Source organism: Saccopteryx bilineata, chromosome 10 (assembly GCF_036850765.1).
Source record: "Saccopteryx bilineata isolate mSacBil1 chromosome 10, mSacBil1_pri_phased_curated, whole genome shotgun sequence".
Taxonomy (NCBI): Eukaryota; Metazoa; Chordata; class Mammalia; order Chiroptera; family Emballonuridae; genus Saccopteryx; species Saccopteryx bilineata.
Window position 1 is genome coordinate 6696427 of NC_089499.1, and position 12559 is coordinate 6708985.

The following is a 12559-nucleotide window of genomic DNA, read 5'->3' on the forward strand; positions in this document are numbered from 1 at the left end:
AAAATCCCCCCCCCAAACACAGTATCATTCTTTTTTATAAATAGGATTTCCTTTTTTTAAAACTTTTTTTTAACATTTTCTTTTGTCTTTTCTTCTTTTTATTTATTCATTTTAGAGAGGAGAGAGAGGGAGAGAGAGAGAGAGAGAGAGAAAGGGGGGAGGAACAGGAAGCATCAACTCCCATATGTGCCTTGACCAGACAAGTGCAGAGTTTTAACCGGCGACCTCAGTGTTCCAGGTCAACGCTTTATCCACTGCGCCACCACATGTCAGGCAAAACAGTATCATTTTAAAAATCCTGTACAGTTCCTGATTAAAAACTTAGTTTTGTGACATTTAATATTATGAGCAAATGATTAACACCAACACATGAGATTTTGCAGCTATTACTGTGATGCTAATTTTGTTTTAATATCATCAAGTTATAGATTAACAAATACTCCTATAACCTATCATTGAATTTGATTTGTGCTGTTACCTAAATAGCAGCCAATTCTTTGGATGTTTCTGAGTTATGGTGGCCACATGGGGGAATCAAAATTGGGTAAGCAGCTTAAAGGGCAGTTCTTCTCCAAGTTCTCCCATCAGGTAACCTTGCACTCACACCAACATTTACATACACGCCCAAATAATAGCCTTAGTTTTCTCATTTTGCTCAGGACTGGGGAAAACTGAAGTGTTTGCAAAGTAATGGTTTTGACAATAAAAATGTTTATCAGGCTCAAAAGCAGACACGCAGTTGACCTGAGTACATGTCAGGGCAGAAACAGAGATAACACTTCCTGCCAGCCCTTTTCAAGTTCCACGGCAGACTCACCCACACCCACGCCGTCTCTGACAAGCACTGAGCAGTGCTGCTCCCAGCAGCTGCGGCAGAACTGGTGCTGACAGGCCAGAGAGAGCAGGTTTTCCTTCCGCACGAACTGCATGCACACTGCGCAGTGGTGAGGGGGATGGGCTGTGGGGACCTGGGGAGAGGCAGAGCCGTATGAGTAACAGAGGACACTTCAGTTCCTGGGAGGCTACAGGGGTGCCTCGTGCAGGGGAGGCGATCCTGACCCTGCAGCAAGTGTCAGAACACAGCTGCTATGTGTGGACTCCGGGTGTCAGAAGAGTTGGAACAGAAAGCACCTATCAGGAAGGCTTCCTGAAAAAAAGTGGCACATAAGATGGGCTTGTAGAATCACTAAGATTCAGTGAGGCAGAGAAGGCTAAAATGAGAGCTTATAGTAGTTTAATAATGTTAGGCTGAAAAGAGCTAAGATTTCAGAATTAGAGGCTATTTATTGGGTTTCTTTTGTAAACTGCCCTGTATCACACAGAAGAGTTGTCCTGCAACAAGTACTACAATCCAAGTCACAAAGCTCCTGAGGCTATGTAAAGAATGTAATGGCCTACACTGCAGTTTTCCTTGTCCAAGATGGTAGGTTTTCCCATGTCAACATGCCCAAAATACAAAATATTATAGCTTTTGCCAAGTTACAATTCATCCTTAACACATGGAAGAGATGTCACATACAATTAATTTAGAGGGATAAGGAAGGCTCCTACTAGGCAAGAAACTGTTCTAGGGGAAATAACTGTCAACCCTGAGCTCCATAATCCACGCCACACGCCGCACACTGGAAAAGACAATCTAAGGACCCACCACCAAAACCACAGTCCATGGAAGTCTATCACAAGTTTACATAGGCTCTTCTTACTTTACTGGAAATATCAAACAATCTGAGGAAAAGGACTGCATTCCTATGTTTACTCGGTCTGCATCCTGAAATTTTCTAAGAGGCTTCAGAAGTTACATGGTGATCTGAGCCCCAATTCTCCTTCTTAAGGTGTCTTTCAACATGGCCCTCATTCATTTGACAAATGTTCGTTAAACTTCTAGATACACAGGAAATTGCTAGATATTGTGGGATATGGTTTCTATCCTTAAAGCACTTAGTCTGGGAGGGGAACTGAGAAGATGACTGAATCACTAGAATATACAGTGTACAGGTCTAAAGATACAACCATAAAAGTTTGGAGGGCAGTGATCATAGGACACAGCCTTTGTGAGAGACAGACTGGACTTGAGTCTTTAAAAGTGAGTTCCAAGCCCTGGCCAGTTGGCTCAGCGGTAGAGCATCGGCCTAGCGTGCGGAGGACCCGGGTTCGATTTCCGGCCAGGGCACACAGGAGAAGCACCCATTTGCTTCTCCACCCCCACCCCTCCTTCCTCTCTGTCTCTCTCTTCCCCTCCCGCAGCCAAGGCTCCATTGGAGCAAAAATGGCCCAGGCGCTGGGGATGGCTCTGTGGCCTCTGCCTCAGGCGCTAGAGTGGCTCTGGTCGCAACATGGCGACGCCCAGGATGGGCAGAGCGTCGCCCCCTGGTGGGCGTGCCAGGTGGATCCCGGTCGGGCGCATGCGGGAGTCTGTCTGACTGTCTCTCCCTGTTTCCAGCTTCAGAAAAATGGGGGGGGGGAAGAGAGTTTCATTTCCACAAGCAAAGATGGGGACAGATTCTGAACATTCGAGGCCAGGAAAGACACAGGCAGAGTCAGAGGCGTGCAGTGAGCTGGTAACATTAAGCACCAGCAGGAATGGAGTGCAGGCTGCGTGCAAGTTTAAAGATGAAGGTAAGGCTGAAGAGGGCCCCAGAACTGGCATTGATGTACTCCTACTCCTCATCTGTGAGAAACTTTACAAACTATAATGGAAATGAAAGACTTAGGACTATACTTGAACAAATACTTTAGGCATACAGTTGCACTATAAACAAAGCAAGATGGTTCTCAATAACAGTGTAAAGCCACAGTGAGAGCCATAGACATTGGGAGACTTATTATTCAAGTAGGAGACACTCACATGTTTTGATGGATTGGGCTGAACTCGAGCCTCAACAAGCAGCTGAGCAGAATTAGACTTGTACCTACAAAATAAAAGGCAGAAATTGTGTTGCAGTCACACTAAAGTATCTTTGTCTCAAATTAACTCACAGTACTAAGCTTCCCTTTGCCTTAGTGCAAAGACCTTTTCTCTTTCAATATTTTTAGTTGTCAATTGGTATGAGAATAATAATCCTGCTTCAAAGGCACTGAACTATAGGAAAAATACTCATAAAGAGTCATTTCTGCTTTAAATTCCTTTCTGAAAATACAGACAAATATCTCTATGGCCTCAGAATAGAAAAGGGTATGTACTTTTAAATTTTTATTTGTTGATTTTAGTAAGAGAGGAAGGGAGAGAGAGCTGTTCCTGTAGGTGCCCTGATTAGGGATCAAACCAGCAACCTCTGCGCTTCAGGACAATGCTCCAACAAACCAAGCTATCCAGCCAGGATCTCTTAAGACATAGAAGATGCAAAGTAAAACTGAAAAATTATGTTATACTTAAGAATTTCAGTTCATCAGGAGACACAATAAAGCAAAAAGGCAAGCTATAAACTGGAAGATAATTTAATACCCATTCTGACAAAGGAGTGATATTCAGAATAAACAAAACAAAAACTCCTAAAAGTCCATTTGAAAAGACAAAATAACAATAAAAATGGGAAAAAAGGAGAGAACAGGCACTTCATAGAAGAGGAAGCACTAATGGCCATTAAACATATGAAAAATACTCAACCTCCTTAATAATCCGGGACACTGAAATGAAAAATAATTAGATGCAGCAGGCTCCGCTGGTTGGAGCATCTTCCCAATACACCAAGGTCGCAGGTTACTCCCCAGTCAGGGCAAAAACAAAACAAACCTATGAATGCGTAAGTAAGTGGAACAACAAACCAATGTTTCTCTTTCTCCCTCTATTTTTCTCTAACTTCAATGAATAAAAAATTTAAAACCAATAAAAACAATTAGATGCCATTTATATCACCAGATTGTAAAACTTTAAGTGTGGCTATTATCAGAAACACTCATACACCACTGGTGGGGATGTAACATGGTACAATCACTTTGGACAACATTTTGACATTATCCAGTCAAGTTTTAGAAACACATACCCTATAGCCCAGCAACAAAAATTATGTGACTCTACGAGTCATGTACAAGAGTTTTCAAAACTGCATTACTTGTAACAGGAAAAAAATAGAAAACCCTCACAAATGTTTGTTCACAAGAGGATAAGATGTCATAAAATTCAAACTTCATGGTAATATTAAAAGATGAAACACATACAGTATAATTACAAGTCTGTAAAGTTCTAAAAACATACAAAACTGCCCTGGCCGGGCAGCTTAGTTGATTGTCTCAATACACCAAGGTTGCAAGTTCGATCCCCAGCCAGCGAGTATTCAGTAATCCATCAATAAATGTGTAAGTAAGTGGAACAACAAATTGATGGGTGTTTTTTTCTATTTCTCACCATTCTCTCTCTCTCTTTAAAATCAACCAATAAAGCCCTGGCCGGTTGGCTCAGTGGTAGAGCGTCGGCCTGGCGTGTAGAGGTCCCGGGTTCGATTCCCCGCCAGGGCACACAGGAGAAGCGCCCATCTGCTTCTCCACCCCTCCCCCTCTCCTTCCTCTCTGTCTCTCTCTTCCCCTCCCGCAGCCGAGGCTCCATTGGAGCAAAGATGGCCCGGGCGTTGGGGATGGCTCCTTGGCCTCTGCCCCAGGCGCTAGAGTGGCTCTGGTCTCGGCAGAGCAACACCCCGGAGGGGCAGAGCATCAACCCCTGGTGGGCGTGCCGGGTGGATCCCGGTTGGGCGCATGCGGGAGTCTGTCTGTCTCTCCCCATTTCTAGCTTCAGAAAAATACAGAAAAAAAAAAATCAACCAATAAAAAATTTTTAAAAAGAAAATGAAAAACACAGAAGACTGTAAGACATGTAATTTAAGAAAAATGCCCTGGCTAGATGGCTGGGTCAGTTAAGAGCAGAGGTTGCTGGTTCAATCTCCAGTCAGGGCACATACAGGAACAGCTTGATGTTCCAGTATCTCTTTCCCTTCCATTTTCTCTCTAAAATCAGTAAATTAAACACTTAAACCTGACCATGCAGTGGCACAGTGTTTAGAGCATCAGAGGGACACAGAGGATGTAGGTTAGAAACCCCAAGGTTGCTGGCTTGAGCGTGGGCTCACCAGATTGAGTGCAGGTTCACTGGCTTGAACAAGGGGTCACTGGCTCAGCTGGAGCTGCCCTTCCCCACCAAAGCATGTATGAGAAAGTAATCAATGAGTAACTAAGGTGCTGCAACCGTAAGTTGTTTCTCATCACTCTCCCCTCCTGTCTGTTGTACCTTTCTGCCCCCTTCTTTGTCTCTCTGTCCTGATCTCCCTTGCTTAAAAAAATTTTTTTTAAAAAGGAAAGAAGGCCTGAACTGTGGTGGCGCAGTGGATCAAGTGTTGACCTGGAACTCTGAGGTCGCCGGTTCAAAACCCTGGGCTTGCCTGGTCAAGGCACATATGGGAGTTGATACTCCCTGCTCCTCCCTCCCCCTTCTCTCTCTCTCTCTCCTCTCTAAAAATTAATAAAATTTTTTTAAAAAATTTAAAAAATTTTTTAAAAAAAGGAAAGAAAATTATCAACACCACACTGAAAATACTAGTTACCTTGGAGAGGAAGGAAGGGGTGTGGCCAACAGGAATTGCCACCAGAGGCCTCCAAATAAGGGTCAGAGAGTTTCTTATTTGAGTGGACACTCAAAGAGTATGTTGGTTTATTATTATTTTTCTTTATTATTCTTTAATACTTACACACATCACATATGCATCAGCACAAACACACACATTTTAAAACCACTATTTCATAACAAAAATTTAATTCTTTCTGGAATGAGGTATGGCATAAATACATTTAAAAATAAAAACAATTATCATGTGGCAATAAAACTGCTACACAAACCCCAGGAAATCGCATTACCAAGATACCAGGAATCTGAGCAGGGAAGAATTACATCTCAAATATGTGTGGTCCTTACCCCACCTAGTCAGAATGCCTCCTTAAAGTATTTTTTTTTTATAATTTTATTTATTCATTTTTAGAGAGGAGAGAGAGAGAGAGAGACAGAGAGGGAGAGATGTGGTGACGCAGTGGATGAAGCGTCGACCTGGAATGCTGAGGTCGCCGGTTCAAAACCCTGGGCCTGCCTGGTCAAGGCACATAGGGAGTTGATGCTTCCTGCTCCTCCCCCCTTCTCTCTCTCTTTTCTCTAAAATGAATAAATAAATAAATAATAAAAAAAGAAAAAAGTTGGAACATCTATATGATAAAGTCCTGTGTCAGCAATAAAGCAGGTGGAGAAAGAATATGCTGAAAAGTTATGAGAAAATGTTCAGCATATATTGAGAAAACAGTATATATAATATGATCCAGTGTTATAAAAATATAATATGGACACTGTAAAGATATACTCCAATATGTAAACAATAATTACCACTGGGTAGGTGGGCAGAGAGAGGAGCTATATAGGTGATCCCATCTCTCTTCTCCCAAGTACCTTACCTGTCCAATATCTCTGCAACTTGCCAGTGGAAATTAACTAATATAAGTTTAGCAACTGAATGAGACACCTAGAAAAAAAGGGAAAAAAATCAAATTATAACTACTTTCTTTCAGAGAGTTCCACATTTTGAGAAATGCATACATTCATGTCTATAGCAGGTCCAGGCTTGATTTCAAATTCTTCCTCTTGGTGCTCTGCTTTGTCTTTTAAGTTCAGACCCATTTAATAATCTTAGTGATTTCCTAGATCTCTTTAATTTTTCTATCTTTGTTTTCATTAATGACCCTTCCAAGAATTAGTTTGAAATGACACTTAAGCAAAACCAACCTGTCCACAATAAATAACAACCGAGCATCCAATTTAAGAAAAACAGCCATGGGCTCCCTGATGTGTTCCTTCAGGCTGCTTGCTGTAGGAGGCCACATGTGAGAAGTGTACTTCTTGTTAGGCCCGTTACTTGCAGAAAATCTCTGGGCTTGGAACTCTTGTATAAATCCAGCAAAACCAACAAAACCAACAAAAAACACTCCAGTGTAATATCTCCAAATGCCTAGCAACCAGTAAGTCTAAGTGCAAAGATTATTTAAAAGTCTGGGGGGGGGAAAAAAAAAGTCTGTGGGCAGCTTTTCCGGCTCCTACACTCTCTTTTTTTTATTATTATTTTTATTTATTTTAGAGACGAGAGAGAAAGAGAGAGAGAGAGACAGAAAGGGGGGAGGAGCAGGAAGCATCAACTTCCATATGTGCCTTGACCAGACAAGTGCAGGGTTTTGAACCAGCGACCTCAGCATTCCAGGTCGATGCTTTATCCACTGCACCACCACAGGTCAGGCTCCTACACTCTCTTTTAAAGCACAGTGGTTACACTGGCCTGACCGAGAGTGGCGGAGTGGATAAAGCGTACCTAGAATGCTGAGGTCGCCAGTTCAAAACCCTGGGCTTCCCCGGTCAAGGCATATGTGAGAGTTGATGGTTCCTGTTTCTTCCCTCCCTTCCCCCTTCCCACCCCTTTTTCCCTTTCTCTCTCTCTCCCCTAAAATAAATAAATACAATCTTTAAAAAAAAAAAAAAAAAGGCCTGACCAGGTAGTGGAGAGAGCGATGGACTGGGATGCAGAGGACCCAGGTTCAAAACCCCTAAGATCACCAGCTTGAGCATGTGATCATAGACATGACCCCATTGTTGTTGCCTTGAGCCCAAAGGTCGCTGGCTTAAGCAAGGGGTCACTCGCTCTGCTGTAGCCCCGTCCTCTGTCAAGGCACATGTGAAAAAGCAATCAATGAACTAAGGTGCTGCTATGAAGAATTGATGCTTCTCATCTCTCTCCCCTCCTGTCTGTCTGTCCCTATCTGTCCCTCTGTCTCTGTCGAAAAATAAAATAAAATAAATTAAAAATAAATAAAAAGCAGTGGTTGTAGCTATCAAAGAGCCTCAGAAAGTGCTTTGAGTTAGTCTACTTCAGTAATTTTTTTTTCTGAGGAAATGATAGAGGAAATGTGTACCATAGTTTTCTTTTCACAGGAGTAAAAAATTAGAAATAACATAAATGCCCAACAAAAAAGGAAGTAATATATGACAGATTTATGCAATGAACTACAATGTAGTTATTGAAAAGGATGTTGCAGAAGTGTTCTGACATGGAAGTTCACATTTTAATGTTACATTAAAGAAGCCAGCAGTAAGGTAGCACGTGCATTTATAGGCATATTTTGTCAACAGGGGACGTAAACTAGTTGTAATACAGACCACCCTAAGGGTCAAGACTGGGGTGGGGGACACAGAAAATTATGATGTATCTGGATGCCCAGATCAGGCTTCCCACAGAGGGCACTATGCAAGCTCAAGGGTGCTACTGAATCAAGGAGAAACAAAGAGCACACTTCAGGCCAAGTAGCGAAGAGAACACACAGAACCTTGGTATTCTGCTCACTGGACTGTCTTTAAAAGAGGAACTCCAGCCTGACCTGTGGTGGCGCAGTGGATAAAGCGTCGACCTGGAAATGCTGAGGTCGCCTGTTTGAAACCCTGGGCTTGCCTGGTCAAGGCACATATGGGAGTTGATGCTTCCAGCTCCTCCCCCCTTCTCTCTCTCTGTCTCTCTCTCCTCTCTTTCCCTCTCTGTCTCTCTCTCCTCTCCAAAAATGAATAAATAAAAAAACTTTAAAAAAAAAAAAAAAAGGAGGAACTCCAAGAATCAGTAAGGAAGTAGTGCATGCTGGTCCACAGGTAAGAACTTGCAGGGGGAAGACACACAGTGGCCAACGTGTGATCCCTGCTCTTAGAGCTCAATCACTCCTAAAAGGAGACAGTATACACAGCCCTACTAAACAATGGCATGTTCCAGTGCACAACGAGTGTCAAAGGCTGTGCAGTGAATGACTGCCTGCCTATCCTAAAGCCCAGGCACATCTGGAGAAAACCAAGGGACTCAAGACATCTTATTTCAGTAAGGGTGGGAGACCCTACTTCCCTTCCATGCATTTGATCCATGCATACTGCTGTAGTATTTTCTTTTCTTTTTTTTTTTTTTCTTTCTTTTTTTTTTTTTTTTTTTTTGTAGTATTTTCTTGTTGAAGCCTGCAGGGACTTTAGGGCCTAGGATTCCTGAATTATAGTTGACATTTCTTTCTTTTTTTTTTTTTTTTTTGTATTTTTCTGAAGCTGGAAACGGGGAGAGACAGTCAGACAGACTCCCGCATGCGCCCGACCGGGATCCACCAGGCAAGCCCACCAGGGGCGACGCTCTGCCCACCAGGGAGCGATGCTCTGCCCCTCCGGGGCATCGCTCCGTCTTGACCAGAGCCACTCTAGCGCCTGGGGCAGAGGCCAAGGAGCCATCCCCAGCGCCCGCGCCATCCTTGCTCCAATGGAGCCTTGGCTGCGGGAGGGGAAGAGAGAGACAGAGAGGAAGGAGGGGTGGGGGTGGAGAAGCAAATGGGCGCTTCCCCTATGTGCCCTGGCCGGGAATCGAACCCGGGTCCCCCGCACGCCAGGCCGACGCTCTACCGCTGAGCCAACCGGCCAGGGCCGACATTTCTTCTAACTGTGGCCATAACAAAACTATTCTTCAACAGACCACTATAACAAAATGAAAACAGAGACAAAACATTTGATTGAAACTTTAATGACTGCTTGAATATATCTTTTAGCTACAAATATTTTTTAAAACTCCATAGTGATACTGGTTAGGATAAGCTTGTCACTGGAACCTTTTCTGTCATCTCTTACCCACTGGAGTTCTCTCAGCCCTATACCCACTGCTTTCTGTTCTGACTTCTAAATGTCTTGCCATGTAGTGCCTACCAGGTCCTATCAAAGGCACTGAACCATGAAGGAAATCCAGAGTATTCTTGGCCATGTTCAGCAGCCACCTCGCCTTGTCACTACAGGTAGCTTAGGTGAAGCCTTCAAGTAAAAACAAGGGTCAGGCTGCCTCTCACAGATCCACAGAACCTAGAACTGAACTGGTCACAGTGGGCTACTTAATACATGCTGATCATTAAACTACATCATGTCTTTAATCTCTGTATTTTCAAAATGGAATTTTTCAACCTATCTGAAGAAACAAAATGTTAACACTATACTTGGTCTAAGGCACTCGATCTCAACAGCACTAACAGTAGCAACAAAGCCTCAGAATTTGCAAACCAGATGCAGCTCAGCTCACCTATGGAAAACAACATAGCCCTCTGTTGAAAATTTTATTGATGACTGTAAGCCCATTACTGACCAACTCAGAATATTCCAGCAGAGTTGAACTTTGGTAAGAACCGATAATATGAAGAGAGAATGCATCTAGCACTTTAAAAAACTGACAATGAAGTGATATGAATCTATTCTTTTAGCGTCAACAGCCAAAGAATACAGCAATATAAACAAGATAGTAGGTGCACATGTGTCAACTGTATGCACTTCCCACCAGCCTTCTTCTGTAGGAGGTGCTGCTATAGTCTACACAGCACAGATGGGGTCGTAAGAATGGCCCATTAAAACGTCCATGGTACATTACAGAAACCTGAAAGAATCCTGAGACTATTAACTTAAGAAAAATGCAATGTGACTGCACCTCACAGTAATAAACAGCAGAGAAGATCTGTAAAGTAGTCAGGTTCCAAAAGGCTCTCTGAGCAAAAGCAGCACAGGGGTGGACAAACAGTACCTAGAATAATTTATGTTAAAAGGTAATCTCAGCAGGGAAGCACCCTCTCCCTGATTTGTGTCATAAGAGAGAACTGATTGCTCTATACACCCCCAGCAGTCCCAAGGAATTGACCTCAGGTAATTTGGGGGCAGAAAAGAGTAGGGGTGGGGGCAATACTTAAGTAATCCTCAGAAGATGGGCCATGACAAACATTGTGAATATTTAAACATTAAAGATAAATAAACAGCTAAGCCTGGCCTGTGGTGGCACAGTGAATAAAAGCATCAAGCACAGACCCGAAATGCTGAGGTTACTGGTTCAAAACCCTGGGTTTGCCTGGTCAAGGCACATACAAAAACCAATCAATGAACAACTAGAATGAAGCACTACGAGCTGATACTTCTCGCTCCTCCTCCTCCTTCTCTCTGTAAAATCAATAAATAACATTAAAAAAACAAAAACAAACAGCTGAGCTTTCTCAGGAAATAAGTACCTTAGTAGTCACACACTTATTGTAATGCTCAAACAGCTCAGCAACCCGTTCTGAATCTATTAGTCAACACTTCACAACTGGAAAAGTCTTTCACTCTTCTGTTGTGTTCATTATAGAAAAGAGAATCTTTCAAGCCAAATAAAAATGAACTCTTGTTGATCTGTTCTGATCAAGAAACTAACAACCTGCCTGACCTGTGGTGGCGCAGTGGATTGAGGTCTCCGGTTCGGAACCCTGCACTTGCCTGGTCAAGGCACATATGGGAATTGATGCTTCCAGCTCCTCCCCCTTCTCTCCCTCTTTTCTCTCTCTCCTCTCTAAAATGAATAAAATTAAAAAAAAAAAAAAAGAAGAATTAAAAGAAACTAACAACCTGTGAGTAGTTAGGGTTATATACAATGACATCACAGGTCCACTTATATGAGGAGTTTTCAATTGAACTGTCCAGTTCAAACCAGTGTAGTTATACTGATTTTTGATTCCCTTGTTCAAGGGTCAACTGTATTATCAAGGACTTAGAATGAAAAAAGTCAAACCTTTTCCAAAAGTAAAATGAGTACAGTGTGGTAACCAACCGCTCAAAGCCAAAAAAGACTAATTACTTAGAAAGAAACACTTATGACTGTCACATTCAAGATAAATTAGCAGTTCTATCAGGTCAACATGTAATAAGATTACAAGTCTTATTTATTTGAGTCCTTTTTCTACTTCTGGAAACACTTATTGAAGAAAAGGCTAGAACTAAGAACTAGAAAAAAATTTTTTTTAAAGATTTTTAAATTTATTGTTTTTAAAATGAGAGAAGAGAGAAAAAGGTGGTGGGGAGAAGCAGGAAGCATCAACTTATAGTTGCTTGCTTCTCCTATGTGCCTTGACCAGATAAGGACCAGGTTTCAAACCAGCAACCTCAGTGTCCCAAGTCAATGCTTGATCTACTACACCACCACAAGTCAGGCCAGTGCAGTAACTTTTAAATGCTGAGAAACCAAAAATTTCCTGTGACTCGCTGTACTGCAGTACTTGCTTTATTGAAGTATCTGGAACCAAACCCACAATGTCTCCAAGGTATACCTGTACTTGAAATGTGCTCTTCCTCAACATACCCATCCTGGCAGTGGGGGAACACATTCCCACAACCTTTCTAACTGGAACCCTAGGTCTTTTCCTCTATGACTCACTCTTCCTTACCACTTGACCCTCTCCCATCATCACCACTTCACTGCTCAATCTCAATCCTGCGCCTCCTAAGCACTCTCACTAGGACAGCCTCACCACCACAGGGACAAGAGAAAAGCACCTTATATTTACATGCCTGTTCACTGTCTAAACTCCATGCCGGCCTGACCTGTGGTGGCGCAGTGGATAAAGCGTCAACCCGGAAATGCTGAGGTCGCCGGTTCGAAGCCCTGGGCTTGCCTGGTCAAGGCACATATGGGAGTTGATGCTTCTAGCTAAGCTCCTCCCCCCCTTCTCTCTCTCTCTCTCTGTCTCTCTTCTTTCTCCC

At 42.8% G+C, this 12559-nt stretch overlaps 1 protein-coding gene across 5 annotated transcripts in view; it reads right to left on the reverse strand.

The window, feature by feature from the left end:
* ARIH2 (ariadne RBR E3 ubiquitin protein ligase 2) overlaps positions 1-12559 on the reverse strand; it is a 69961-nt gene that overhangs the window by 11667 nt on the left and 45735 nt on the right. For all 5 annotated transcript variants that reach the window (XM_066244481.1, XM_066244479.1, XM_066244480.1 and 2 more), the window contains 3 exons: positions 6421-6488; positions 2846-2909; positions 818-968 (listed from right to left, as the gene is read on the reverse strand). In XM_066244481.1, the coding sequence (XP_066100578.1) occupies positions 818-968; positions 2846-2909; positions 6421-6488 (283 nt within the window). The remainder of the gene's footprint in view (positions 1-817; positions 969-2845; positions 2910-6420; positions 6489-12559) is intronic.